This window comes from Dromiciops gliroides, chromosome 5, assembly GCF_019393635.1.
Source record: "Dromiciops gliroides isolate mDroGli1 chromosome 5, mDroGli1.pri, whole genome shotgun sequence".
In the NCBI taxonomy this organism is placed as follows: domain Eukaryota; kingdom Metazoa; phylum Chordata; class Mammalia; order Microbiotheria; family Microbiotheriidae; genus Dromiciops; species Dromiciops gliroides.
This window is the reverse complement of record NC_057865.1, coordinates 126,926,155-126,938,577: the sequence shown is the minus strand read 5'-3', so window position 1 is coordinate 126,938,577 and position 12,423 is coordinate 126,926,155. Positions and strand designations below refer to the sequence as shown.

Here is a 12,423-nt window from a genome sequence, read left to right as displayed (position 1 = left end):
AATCCCACAATAGAAAAGCTGTTAGAAGGAATATAATATAATAAAATGAATATGAAAAAGATAATGACCAAATATTGAAGGTTTAAAATGGAACTGATTTGTTCATGATAGACGGGCTAAGGCCCCAGATTGTCAGTTTCATGTAGTCTTTTTTGACTTGGTGCCATTTCTTTTTTTATTTTACCAAACCTGCAGTCATTAAAGCCTGGAACCACAAAATCCCAAAGTAGTGGTTATCTTGGTACTTTCTGTTCTCAAGAAAGTATCAAAACAATGAGTGAGGAAAAAAAAATGTTTGTTGATAGAGTGTCTACTTATTTTGGACCTCAAATTGGTAATGTCATCCCCCACTTATGGAGTGTTACATGTAACCCTCACTTCCAAATTCTGCCTTTGTCTTAGGCAAATAACATACTATAATGTGTGTGTGTGTGTGTGTGTGTGTGTGTGTGTGTGAGAGAGAGAGATCTCCTTGTATCCCAAATCTACTCTTTAAAATCTCCTTGGCCACAAAAAAAATTGAGATGTTTTATCTGGGTTCACCTTGTTAGAGGGTATTCAAACTTAAAAGTGTTTCCATTGTGGCTCTTGCTACTTACATAATTTACTAAGCCTTGAGCATCTCATCTATTTCCTAATTTAGTTCAAAAGAATCTCCAAAGGGAGTCTCTTAAGTGCTGTGAATTTGATAAATCATAGAATCTAGAATTGTGGCAACTTGGTGGTATACAGGATAGAGTATGTGGTCTGGAGTAAGAAAAAACTCATCTTCCTGAGTTCAAATCCTACTTCAGACACTTACTAGTTGTGTGACCCTGGGCAAGTCACTTAACCCTGTTTGTCTCAATTTTCTCATCTGTAAAATGAGCTGGAGAAGGAAATGGCAAACCTCTCCAGTATCTTTGCCAAGAAAACCCCAACAGGGTCAGGAAGCATGGAATACAACTGAATGACAACAACAAACACTTTAGAGGTCATGTAGTCTAATCTCTTCATTTTATAGATAAGGAAAGAAAAGCCCAGTACAGTAAAATGACTCATTCTAAGCAACAGTAATATACAAGGTGTTTTATTAGACACTTTAAGTCGTGCAAAGCACTTTTCTCACAATAGCCATTTGGGTCAGGTAATGTGTATGTGTTATGATACCCATTTTACAAATAAGAAATTGAGGACCTCTGAGAGGTTTAATAACTTTTGTCCAACATTTCATGCCTAATGTCTGAGGCAAGATTGAAAACTAGGTCTTTGTTGATTGACTGAGTCCAATGTTTTTTCCACTATTAATCTGCCTCCACTATAACATTAAACATTATTCTTATATATTCATTCAATAATTTCTCTCCAGATCTCTACTTAACAATACTGTGGAGGTTTTCAGGTGTCTATAGAATATAGTATGAGAAAAGAGTAGTATTAAAAGAAACCTTACATGGGCAGCTAGGTGGATAAAGCACCAGCCCTAGATTCAGGAGGACCTGAGTTCAAATCCGGCCTCAGACACTTGACACTTACTAGCTGTGTGACCCTGGGCAAGTCACTTACCACTCATTGCCCTGCAAAAAAGAAAAAGAGAGAGAGAGAGAGAAACCTTATAATGGCTTAGTACAACTCTCTAATTGTGCTCATGGAATCTGTGGCCTTGAGAGGTTTATAGAATCATAGCATGATACACTGAAGGTCAGAAGGAATCTTAAATGAAAGGTCATCTAATCATTTCCACTCATTTAACAGAAAAGGAAACTGAGGCCAGAGATGTTTTTAATATATATTTTATATCATTAACTATTTCCCAATTAACATGTAAACTTTTTAACACTCATTTTTAAAATTTTGAGTTCTAAATTCTCTCTCTCCCACCCTTCCCACACACACTCACAAGGCAAGGAATATGATATCAATTATATGATATCAATATATGTGAAGTCATGCAAAACTTATTTCCATATTAGCCATGTTATAAAAGAAAACACACACATGCCAAAAAAAACCTTAGAAAAATAAAGTTTAAAAAGTATGCTTCAATCTTCACTCAGAGTTCATCAATTCTTTTTCTGGAGGTGGATAGCATTTTTCATCATGGGTCCTTTAGAATTGTCTTGGATCATTGTCTTGATCAGAGTAGCTAAGTCTTTCATAGGTGATTGTCCTTACAATACTTCTATTACTGTGTACAATGATCTGCTTCTGTTCACTTCACTTTGCATCAATTCATATAAATCTTCCCAGATTGTTCCAAAAGCATCCTGCTTGTCATTTCTTATAGCCCAATAATATTCCATCACAATCATATGCTAGGATTGTTCAGCCATTTTCCAAATGATGAATATCCTTTTGATTTCCAATTCTTTGCTACCACAAAAAGAACTGCTATCTGTATTTTCGTACAAATGGGTCCTTTTCCTTTTCCCTTGATCTCTTTGAAATATAGACCTAGCAGTAGCATTGCTAGGCCAAAGGGTATGCACAATTTTATAGCTCAAGGGGTTTAGTTCTAAATTGTTCTCCAGAATGGTTGGACTACTTGACAACTACACCAACAGTGCATTTGTGTCTCAGTTTTTCACATCCTCTCCAATATTTGTCATTTTCCTTTTCTGTTATGTTAGTCAACCTGAACGGTATGAGGTGGTATCTCAGAGTTATTTTAATTTTCATTTCTCTCATAAATAGTGATTTAGAGCATTTTCATGTGACTATTAATAGCTTTGATTTCTCTTGAAAACTGCCTCTTCATATCCTTTGAACATTTATCAATCAGAGATTTGCTTGTATTTTCATTAATTTGACTCAGTTCCCTATATATTTGAAAAATAAGGTCTTTAAAAGAGACAATTGCTATAAATTTCCCCCCAGTTTCCTATGTCCCTTCTAATTTTGACTGCATTACTTTTGTTTGCTATCTCATTACACTGCTTCCATGTTGAACATACCCAGTGAATCAGTTGCCTGGGGTCACATACTTACTGAGAAACAAAGCAAATTTGTAGCTAGCTCTTAGTGGCAATAGAACTGGAATCAAGGTTTTCTAACACACAATCCAGTTCTCATTCAACTATATTACTTACTTTTTATTGCTTTCTACTATTTTGTGACCTCCTTAGAGTAACAAAACAGTATTTTCTTTAAAACACTCTAAAATTAAAGGTTTTTATTAATTCAGAATTTCATCCCAATCAATTCAATATATTCCAGACACATGAACCAAACATTGAAAGAAGCCAAAGATTCTAAGGACTGGAGGAAAAGGAGGGGGTATTTCAAGCCCATATGCCTGAACAAAAGCTTAGAAATCAGACATGAAAAGTCAGGTTCAGGAAAAGGAAAAAGATAATGGGTCAGTTTGATAGCAGTATAGAATGTTTGAAGGGGAATAATATGGGGGGGGGGGAAGACCTGGAAAGTAGTTTGAAGCCAGGCTATAGTCAACTTTAAATTTTACACTGCTGTGTTTGTGTGTTACCCTAGAAGCAATAGGGAGCCATCACAGATTTTTGAGCATAAGAGATCCCTGGTCATGTCTATCCTGTAGGAAGATTATTTAAACAGAAAGTGAAGGATAGAATAAAGAAGGGAGAATTTGGAAGCAAGGAGGTCTATTAAGAACTTATTGCCGGGGCAACTAGGTGGTGCAGTGGATAGAGCTGTGGCCCTGGAGTCAGGAGTACCTGAGTTCAAATCCAACCTCAGACACTTAACACTTACTAGCTGTGTGACCCTGGGCAAGTCACTTAACCCCAATTGCCTCACTTTAAAAAAAAGTATTAAGAACTTATTGCCATTGTCCATCTAAAAGGTGATAAGACATGAACGAGATTAGTATATAGAATGAGTAGAGATATGGACATGAATGTGAAGGTTGTTGTGGAAGTAGAACTGAAAAAAATTGGCAACTGAGTGGATATGAAGGAGGGGGACTAGAGAGGAAACAGGGCAGAGGGAAAAGGCAAAGTTATGAACCTAGGTGACCGAAAGAATAGTAGCTCTCTAAAAAAAATCAGGTACATTTGAAAAGGGAACATACATGTTCAGAGGTGGTATTTGAACCCATGTCTATGTCTTGAACCAAATATATATCTTCCCACTAAACCAGGCTTGTTCATTTATTGATTAGATAGATAGATAGATAGATAGATAGATAGATAGATAGATAGATAGATAGATAGATAGATAGATAGATAGATAGATAGATAAGTAGGTAGACTGACATATATGGAGTGGGTAGCAACTAAACAAACAATTTTAATTTCTTTGTTGGAATGTTTAAGTAATTTTGTTTGCATTTCAATGCAGGGTGAAAGATATCAAAATGAACTAAATCCATGCCTCTCTTTAGAGGAGATGAATTCAATTATGACATTCATAAAGGAACTCAAGAGTCTGGGACAATTTCAACTGGTAAAACAAAAATAAGCTATTATAATGGTATTATGTTATTGGGGATATAATAGGATGACTATATTCTATATACATATATAAGTATGTATGTATATATGGATACAAATATACATATACATATATACATATGTGTGTTTAATTTTAGATTTGGGCCAGATGCAGATGTTTCTTTAAATGCATTGAAACCTTAAAAACTCAATTTCTCTTTCTTAAAGAACAAAATCCTTAAAATCCTTAAATCTTTTGGTTTATGACTTTGCAAAACAATACTTGATTTATCAATGGTAGGAAAATACAGAGTTAATGTAGCTGACAGATTTTAAATTTCTATTCTCATGAGAATGATGTGGAAGAATTTTTAAGTTTTCTGCTAATGTTTGGAAGAATTACTACTTTACCAAATGTATCTCTTGCCTATTTCCCTCTTTTTTGTTTGTGGAAGATTGGAAATGCCAGACTAATTTAGAATAGTCTTCAGAAAGATGGCAAATGTCAATTTGTCTAATTCTACATCAAAACTGGATAAAGGGAAAAGGTGAATGGCTAATGTTTGCAAAATGTCTAAATTGATTCTATTCCAAGGGTGGCATTTTTTAGCTTCTGATAATTGTCAAAATAATATCAAAAGGAAATTTATTGTATCTACATGTGCATCTTCAATACCTAGTTTTCTGTTTCATACTGCTTTTTATAATTGACTAAATGAATAAATCTGGACTTTCTAATGACTCTGTTGATGAAAACTCTTTTTAAAAGGTCTAATCCAAAACTCAGTCATTTAAATGAAGTGAATCATTGATTTAATAGTTATTAATTTAATATGCATAATTTAAAAAATAAATTGCATTCTGATAAATGATGGATTAAAACACTATGGTAATGCTATAGTAAAGTTTAAAGTGAATGTTTTTACTTCATGAATGTTGGGACATGAAAACATCACCAATTTACTCGCTAATTTTGTTAATGAAGATGTTCTGTAATTTGCCTTTGTCTGGAAAAGCTTCTCTGACGAATTCAAAGGAAAAATATTTTCCTCAAAGACAATTCCACCATAAATACCAATTTGGATAAACTCCAAATTCATCATTATCCAGCAGTAAATTAATGCCTATATTTAATAGTACTTTTTTGGACACAATACAAAGTGAAATAGACCTGTTTCCACTTTTCTTGGAGTTTGTGATATGAGATAAGGCATCATGAATGTAAAGAACATCTCCCAAGAATCTGGCATGAAGAGGTAGAAAGCTGTGAGCTGGGAAAAAGAGCAACAGTATCAATTCCTTAACTGTAAGGGTGGTGAGAGAACAGCAACAAACTTCCTTTGTTCTGTTGGCATGACTTATTCTATTCTCAAATTCCAACCATAAGGGATTTCTCTTTATCCTCCTATCTGCCTGGTTGTATACTCATGTGCTCAAATGAATACTATTTTCAGTTCCACAGAGAACATCATATAACCATTCAAAAGTGGGTTTTGTTGACCATTGCTCTTAAAATATTTTCTTTTTAAAATACTGGATTATGTGGCATTCCAGAAGAGCATTCCTTTTTTTTTAAATTTTGTACTTTTTCCCCAAGTTATTCTGAGATTCTTTACTAACAGTTTTATATTTGCTCTATTTTCTTCTCAGCTTTTCCCATCAACTGCTCCTGGGATTCAAGCTTTTATGCATGAATTTTTTTACATGGCATATCCTATGGGAAAACATGGTTCGGTTCTGAACCAGCATTGGTCCCTCTTAAATTTATTCAAAGAACTACAGCTCATGACTAAAAAGACTCAGCTCTATTCTCTAGAATGGTAGGTAATATGTTTACACATTTGCTGAGTTTTCATTCTTGGGATAGGAGAACTATGTTGTTAGGCTAGATGCATGTAAGGGTATGTAATCAGAAACTCTTCAGACTAGAAAGGTTTGATTTTCAATGGACTCACCTATAGTGGCAGGAGGAGAAGGGAGGAGAAGAAATAAGCACGTTGTCCAGAAATGATGCTCTGAAAATAACTCACTCCAAAATATTCAAACCAGTGAGCTTCAAAAAGTTAGATAAAAATATGATGACAAGTTGCAAACCATTCCTCTGTAAGAGCCAATAAGCCTTGATTCCCCTAAAAGGCAATGTTTAGGATGAAATTTTTTCAGTGTGGTGTCATTCTGATATACATCTAAGGTGGGGGAACATCAGAGAGGCTATGAAGAAACAAGACATGTGTTGAGACTTTCATAAGCTATAAACTACCTATCAGACTGGGAGAATAATTAGATTTATTTAGTTGGTTTGTGAACACAGGAAGACAGAATGAAACATATTTGTGCTCTAACATTTTATGATCTATAATTTTTTCTAACTTCTCTACTGGCCTAGGATAGCTAAGCACAGCCAAAACTATCTTTGGCTTTGGAGTAAGGAAAATATACATTCAAATCCTATCACTTAACTAGTTCATCCTTAGCACAGTGTCTGGCATATAGTAATAAGTGTTTATTGAATGTGACTGACCATAGACAAGCCACTTAACCTTAAAGTGCTATGTATTTGCTAGCTATTATTATTATAGAGAAACATTAGGGGAGTTTGTTATCCCTCTGCTTCCAAAACAGGATTACACCTCAACTCTCTCAGAGAAATGAAAATCTATCCGTTTAAGGAAAGACTTCCTGAGAAGATAATACTTCCCTGGAGTCCTTCAGGTTTCTTCTTTCTCTAATTATCCTCAATATCAGGAAATTTTTGTTTAAATCTAACCTCCTCTGGTCCAACTGTTTTCAGGAGAGATGGAAAACGATTGGACAGATTTTTTCCTATAATAATTTAAGTCTTTACATGATTAGTAGAACATATTTTAGAAGACATTTTAAACTGTCATGACTTTGAAAAATAAGTAATTTTCCTCCCACAAATTAGCCGACTTGGTTCACAGGTAGAAGGTTTTGGAAACTGTTTTAAAATGTTAATTCACAGTTTTGTCATATATTCAATTCAGCTGACACCCACATAATCAGTGATCATTCCGTATAATAGCTATAATAAAGAATATTTATAATAGCATTTTAAGGTTTGTGAAGTGCTTTACACATAGTGTCTCATGTGATACTTACCAAAAATCCTTTGAAGTACTATTATCCCTGTTTTACAGAGAAAGAACCTGAAAGAGGGGGAATTGACAAGTGCCTGAGTTAGGATTTGAAAGCAGGTCTTGCCCACTCCAAGTCCATTGCTCTATGCACTGCAACTTTTTAAAGTATTTTTTTTCATAACATGCTAAGATACAATGAGGTCTCCTTTTCTGGTGAGTTTTCTCACCACCCAGCTTTTCCCAAGTTCTTAAGTTTCAGAAGACTATAAGAATTAAACTCCATTCCTGGGAGTTAGTTAATAGTAATGAGGGCTCAATTCTTGCTTCTAATCTATTCGATGACAATTTTAACTTCAAAGTGAGTATTACCTTTTTTTTTCTTTCATAGGAAAAACAAGAATAGTTTGAGAGATTCATCTCTGAGACAAGCAAATCATAGGTAAGAAACAAACAATATACATTTAAGTATCTCCCCCTTGGTCAAGTTGATGCCTTGAAAGCATCATGGAGGTATTCTTAGAATTGTTTTAACACTAAGATTCATCAAGGCACACAACTGCACAAATTTTCCCACCTGGAATTCTGCTCCAGAAAAGGTAAAAAAAAAAATCTGCCTCCCAGAAAAATTGTACATTTTATAAAATTACACTACCTAGATTCCTAGATCACTTTATTCTTTCATTTTCTATAACTAAAGACTGAACTTCTTGTATCAACATAATAGGAATAGGGAGGGAGAAAATCTCATTTAATAGGGAACAGATGACAATTATGGGCTAAACACAGAAGTTAAGAGCTTTAAATTAATAGAAGTTAGCATTTAAACAGACAGAATGTAAATGATGAAATTAGTACTTTTGATCTCTTTGTTACAGGAATGAAGAACAGGTTATTGTTGTTAAGTCATTTCAGTCATGTCCAACTCTTCATGACCCCATTTTGGGTTCTTGGCAAAGATACTGGAGCTGTTTGCCATTTCCTTCTCCAGCTTATTTTACAGATGATGAACATGATGCAAACAGGGTTAAGTGACTTGCCCAGGATCACATGGCCAGCAAGTGTCTGAGGCCAGATTTGAACTCAGGTCTTTTTGACTATACGTCGAGCACTCTATCCACTGTGCCACCTAGCTGCCCATAAATTACCCACAAAATGGGTAAACCAGAGTAGCAGTATATATAGTAGAACAGATACTGATTCCCAGGTCCAAGGACCTGTGTTCAACTTAAAGGTCTCTTTTTTATTATTTGTGTGATCTTGGGCAATTCATTTAACATCTCTAGGCCTCAGTTTCTATAACTAAGGAAATTGGATCTCTGGAATTATCCTCCAACTAGTTCTCTGAAACTATGTGAAACATAAATTTTAAATTAAAGATAATTATTTGCTTTACAAAGAATTGACTAACACTTTTTAAAAGAATGCCCCCACCCCTACACAATACATTAAAATGTGATTTCATTGAAAAAATCTAGTTTACACTCAACTTTGCAGGAGCATATTTTCTATGAGGTACACCTGTGGTATTTTCTCAGTATAGATTTAGATAAAAAATTATTTAGCTTTGACCTAGAAAAAGGTAGATATTTCTTCTCATAATTACCTCTGCCATCCCCCAAAAGAGAAAAAGAGCTATTTGTATAAAAATATTTATAGCAGCTCTTTTTCGTGGGGGCTAAGAATTGGAAATCAAAGGAATGCCCATCAATTGAAGAATAGCTAAATAAGCTGTGTTATATGATGGTGATGGAATATTATTGTTCTCTAAGAAAAGATAAGCAGGATGATTTCAGAAAGGCCTGGAAAGACTTATATGAAGTGATGCATAGTGAAGTGAGCAGAACCAAGAACCATCATGCAGAAAGACAGCAATATTGTTTGATGAAGAACTGTGAATGACTTAACTTAGCAATACAATGATCCAAGACAATCCCAAAGGACCAATGATAAAACATACTATCCACTTCCAAAGAAAGAACTGATATTGATTGAAGACAGACTGAAGCATGCTAGTTTTCACTTTCATTTTTTCTTTTATTCAAGTTTTCTTGTATGAAATGTATAATATAGTAATATTTTACATGATTACAAAAATAATTACCTCTGCATGCTATATTGGACCTTTATAATAATCATAGAGTTTATATATGAGTCATCATCAAGCTTTTTGGACTCAGTTGTACAGTCATCATTAGGTAGTGAAATATCTCCACACCAAGTATTCCATTGAAAGTGAATATAGTTTCCCCTCTGGTTGTGCAGTTACTTTATAGAATAAAACATTAAAACACAGTATAAGGGGCAGCTAGATGGCGCAGTGGATAGAGCACCAGCCCTGGAGTCAGGAGTACCTGAGTTCAAATCCGACCTCAGACACTTAACACTTACTAGCTGTGTGACCCTAGGCAAGTCACTTAACCCCAATTGCTTCACTAAAAAACAAAACAAAACAAAACAACACAGTATAGTGGAAAGGGCAAAGACTGGTGTAAGAAGACCTGGATTTGAATTCTGGCTCTACCACTTACTCCCTGTGTCACCTTATATAAAATGTGGAGTTAAACTCAGTAACCTCAAAGGCTCTTTCCATCTCTGAAACTGTAATCTCATAATCCATTAGTGCCTTTTCTCAGTGTGTTCTCTCGGGTCTGAAGAGAAGATGATCCCTCTTTGGTTTTTCTTCTGAATTCTCCCTTTAGCCAAATGTAGCATGATTTGGGGCCACTGAAAAAACCTTCTTTCAACCACTTTAATAGCCATGTAGAAGAGCATGCTATTGAAAGTAGACTTGATAGACGGGTCAGATTTAAGGAATTAGATGGGGTAATATGTATATTTTTCTCTGTACCTCATTTCATTTTTGGATGAGTATTGTAATGTGACTATTAGAAATGACAGTTGTTGAATACTTCAAGTGTTACAAGGTCAAGGGAGCAAAAATCATTGAAGTTTTGTTGTTGTTGTTGTTGTTTTCTTTTCTTTCTTTTTTTTTTTTTTTTGGCGGGGCAATGAGTGTTAAGTGACTTGCCCAGGGTCACACAGCTAGTCAAGTGTCTGAAGCGGGATTTGAACTCGGGTCCTCCTGAATCCAGGGCCAGTGCTTTATCCACTGCACCACCCAGCTGCCCCCCTCATTTCATTTTTTTTTTTTTAGTGAGGCAATTGGGGTTAAATGACTTGCCCAGAATCACACAGCTAGTAAGTGTTAAGTGTCTGACGCCAGATTTGAATTCAGGTACTCCTGAATCCAGGGCCAGTGCTCTATCCACTGTGCCACCTAGCTGCCCCCCCTCATTTCATTTTTAAAATGGAGTGGTCCCTAGGAATACCTGCTGTTAGCCTCTTGGATAGAGTGATTAAAATGAATGACAAGAGGGGGCAACTAGATGGCACAGTGGATAAAGCAGAGCATATAGCTAGGAGAAGTCTGGTTAGGCCCTACTAACGAGATAAAAGGTGCTCTTGAAAAGGTTGTTATTGTCAAAGCTAAGTTATCATTACCAAAGTCAAAGCAGATGAGGTCTCTGTTCTGACACTGATGTTTTTTATGAGTTATTACTTTACCTTGGGGCAAATAATGCTCCATTCCCAATAGTGATTTTAATGGGTATTATTGCCCAGGTAACGTCATCTTGTTGATGAAGTTAAAGTTTGAGTTATGCTTTTGGATTTTACAAAGTAAGAGATGAGGGGCAGCTAGATGGCGCAGTAGCTAAAGCACCGGCCCTGGATTCAGGAGGACCTGAGTTCAAATCCGGCCTCAGACACTTGACACTTACTAGCTGTGTGACGCTGGGCAAGTCACTTAACCCTCATTGCCCTGCAAAAAAGCAAAAAACCAAAAACAAAACAAAATCTTAAAATGGATGACAAGAGCTTCCCTCTAAGACCCTGTATTGAACCATCATACTTTCTCTACAAGATGGATAGAGTGAACTTTCTGCTATTAATTATAGTGATTGATATTGGGCAGATCATTCTAGGATTAGGCTGCTAAAGTCAACAAACATAGGTTAGCTCTCTTATTACTACCTCAGTTACCCAATGAAAATTAGAATTAAGAACAACTTGTAGCCTAAGGGCCTTGCAGAATATTTAAATGATGCTGTGCAAAGAGTTTAAAAATTAGGTTAATATTTTATTCAATATATGGACACATCTTCCAATAGCTACATGCTTGTGGGCTATTAAAACTAAGAATGCCTGGAGGGTAACCAATGGATTTTAGTCCTATGACTCAATGACTGCTAATTGACTCCATCATCTCTATAGCTTCAACCTCAAACATTTTAATGAGAACTTTTCCATCAGTGGATGTTTCTTGGATAGACAGTATGAGGACAACAAATTTGGAAAGAATTATACATGAGGATGAGAGAGAATTGCATTGCATTTTGTAAATTAAAATGTTCTTTAATGATGTCAGAAGTCTCCTCAAAACAAAGATCTATCTTTTTAATGATAATATCTTAGTAGTTTGGGACAGTGTATAGCTACAAGTCATAGAACACAATGTTCTTCAAAAAATTAAAAGTGAGTATCAAAGAAGACAAAGTAGAGACAAAGTTTTGTGTAAGCAGACTTAAACATAACAAATAACGAATTCTGAAGAACTGGTGTAAAGAATTCATCAAAGACATATAGGTGCTAAGAACATGGACTAGTTAAATGGTAAGAGTGAGATACAACAGATGGACAGCCCTAATGCTTCATGGTAGGTTTATAATGTCAGGAAAAAGCTGCCAGTATATTGAGTAGATACCTTGTGGACTTAGGAAAGGATATGGAACAGGGTTGCAGGCGTGACTGGGTTATGATTGGCATCACTGGAGGAAACATCCATATAGATATGATCACAGATCCATATGAGTAGTTAAGTAAATCACTATATATTTTGTCAAAGGGGAAGTTTTTAGCATGGTCTATGAATTTTGAATAGG

The 12,423-nt window shown here is 35.3% G+C and overlaps 1 protein-coding gene across 1 annotated transcript in view; it reads left to right on the top strand.

The window, feature by feature from the left end:
- Positions 1 to 12,423, top strand: part of CPED1 (cadherin like and PC-esterase domain containing 1) — a 442,403-nt gene that overhangs the window by 214,586 nt on the left and 215,394 nt on the right. Inside the window, exons 13-14 of the mRNA XM_043967578.1 lie at positions 4,294 to 4,398; positions 6,036 to 6,205. Of these exons, the coding sequence (XP_043823513.1) occupies positions 4,294 to 4,398; positions 6,036 to 6,205 (275 nt within the window). The remainder of the gene's footprint in view (positions 1 to 4,293; positions 4,399 to 6,035; positions 6,206 to 12,423) is intronic.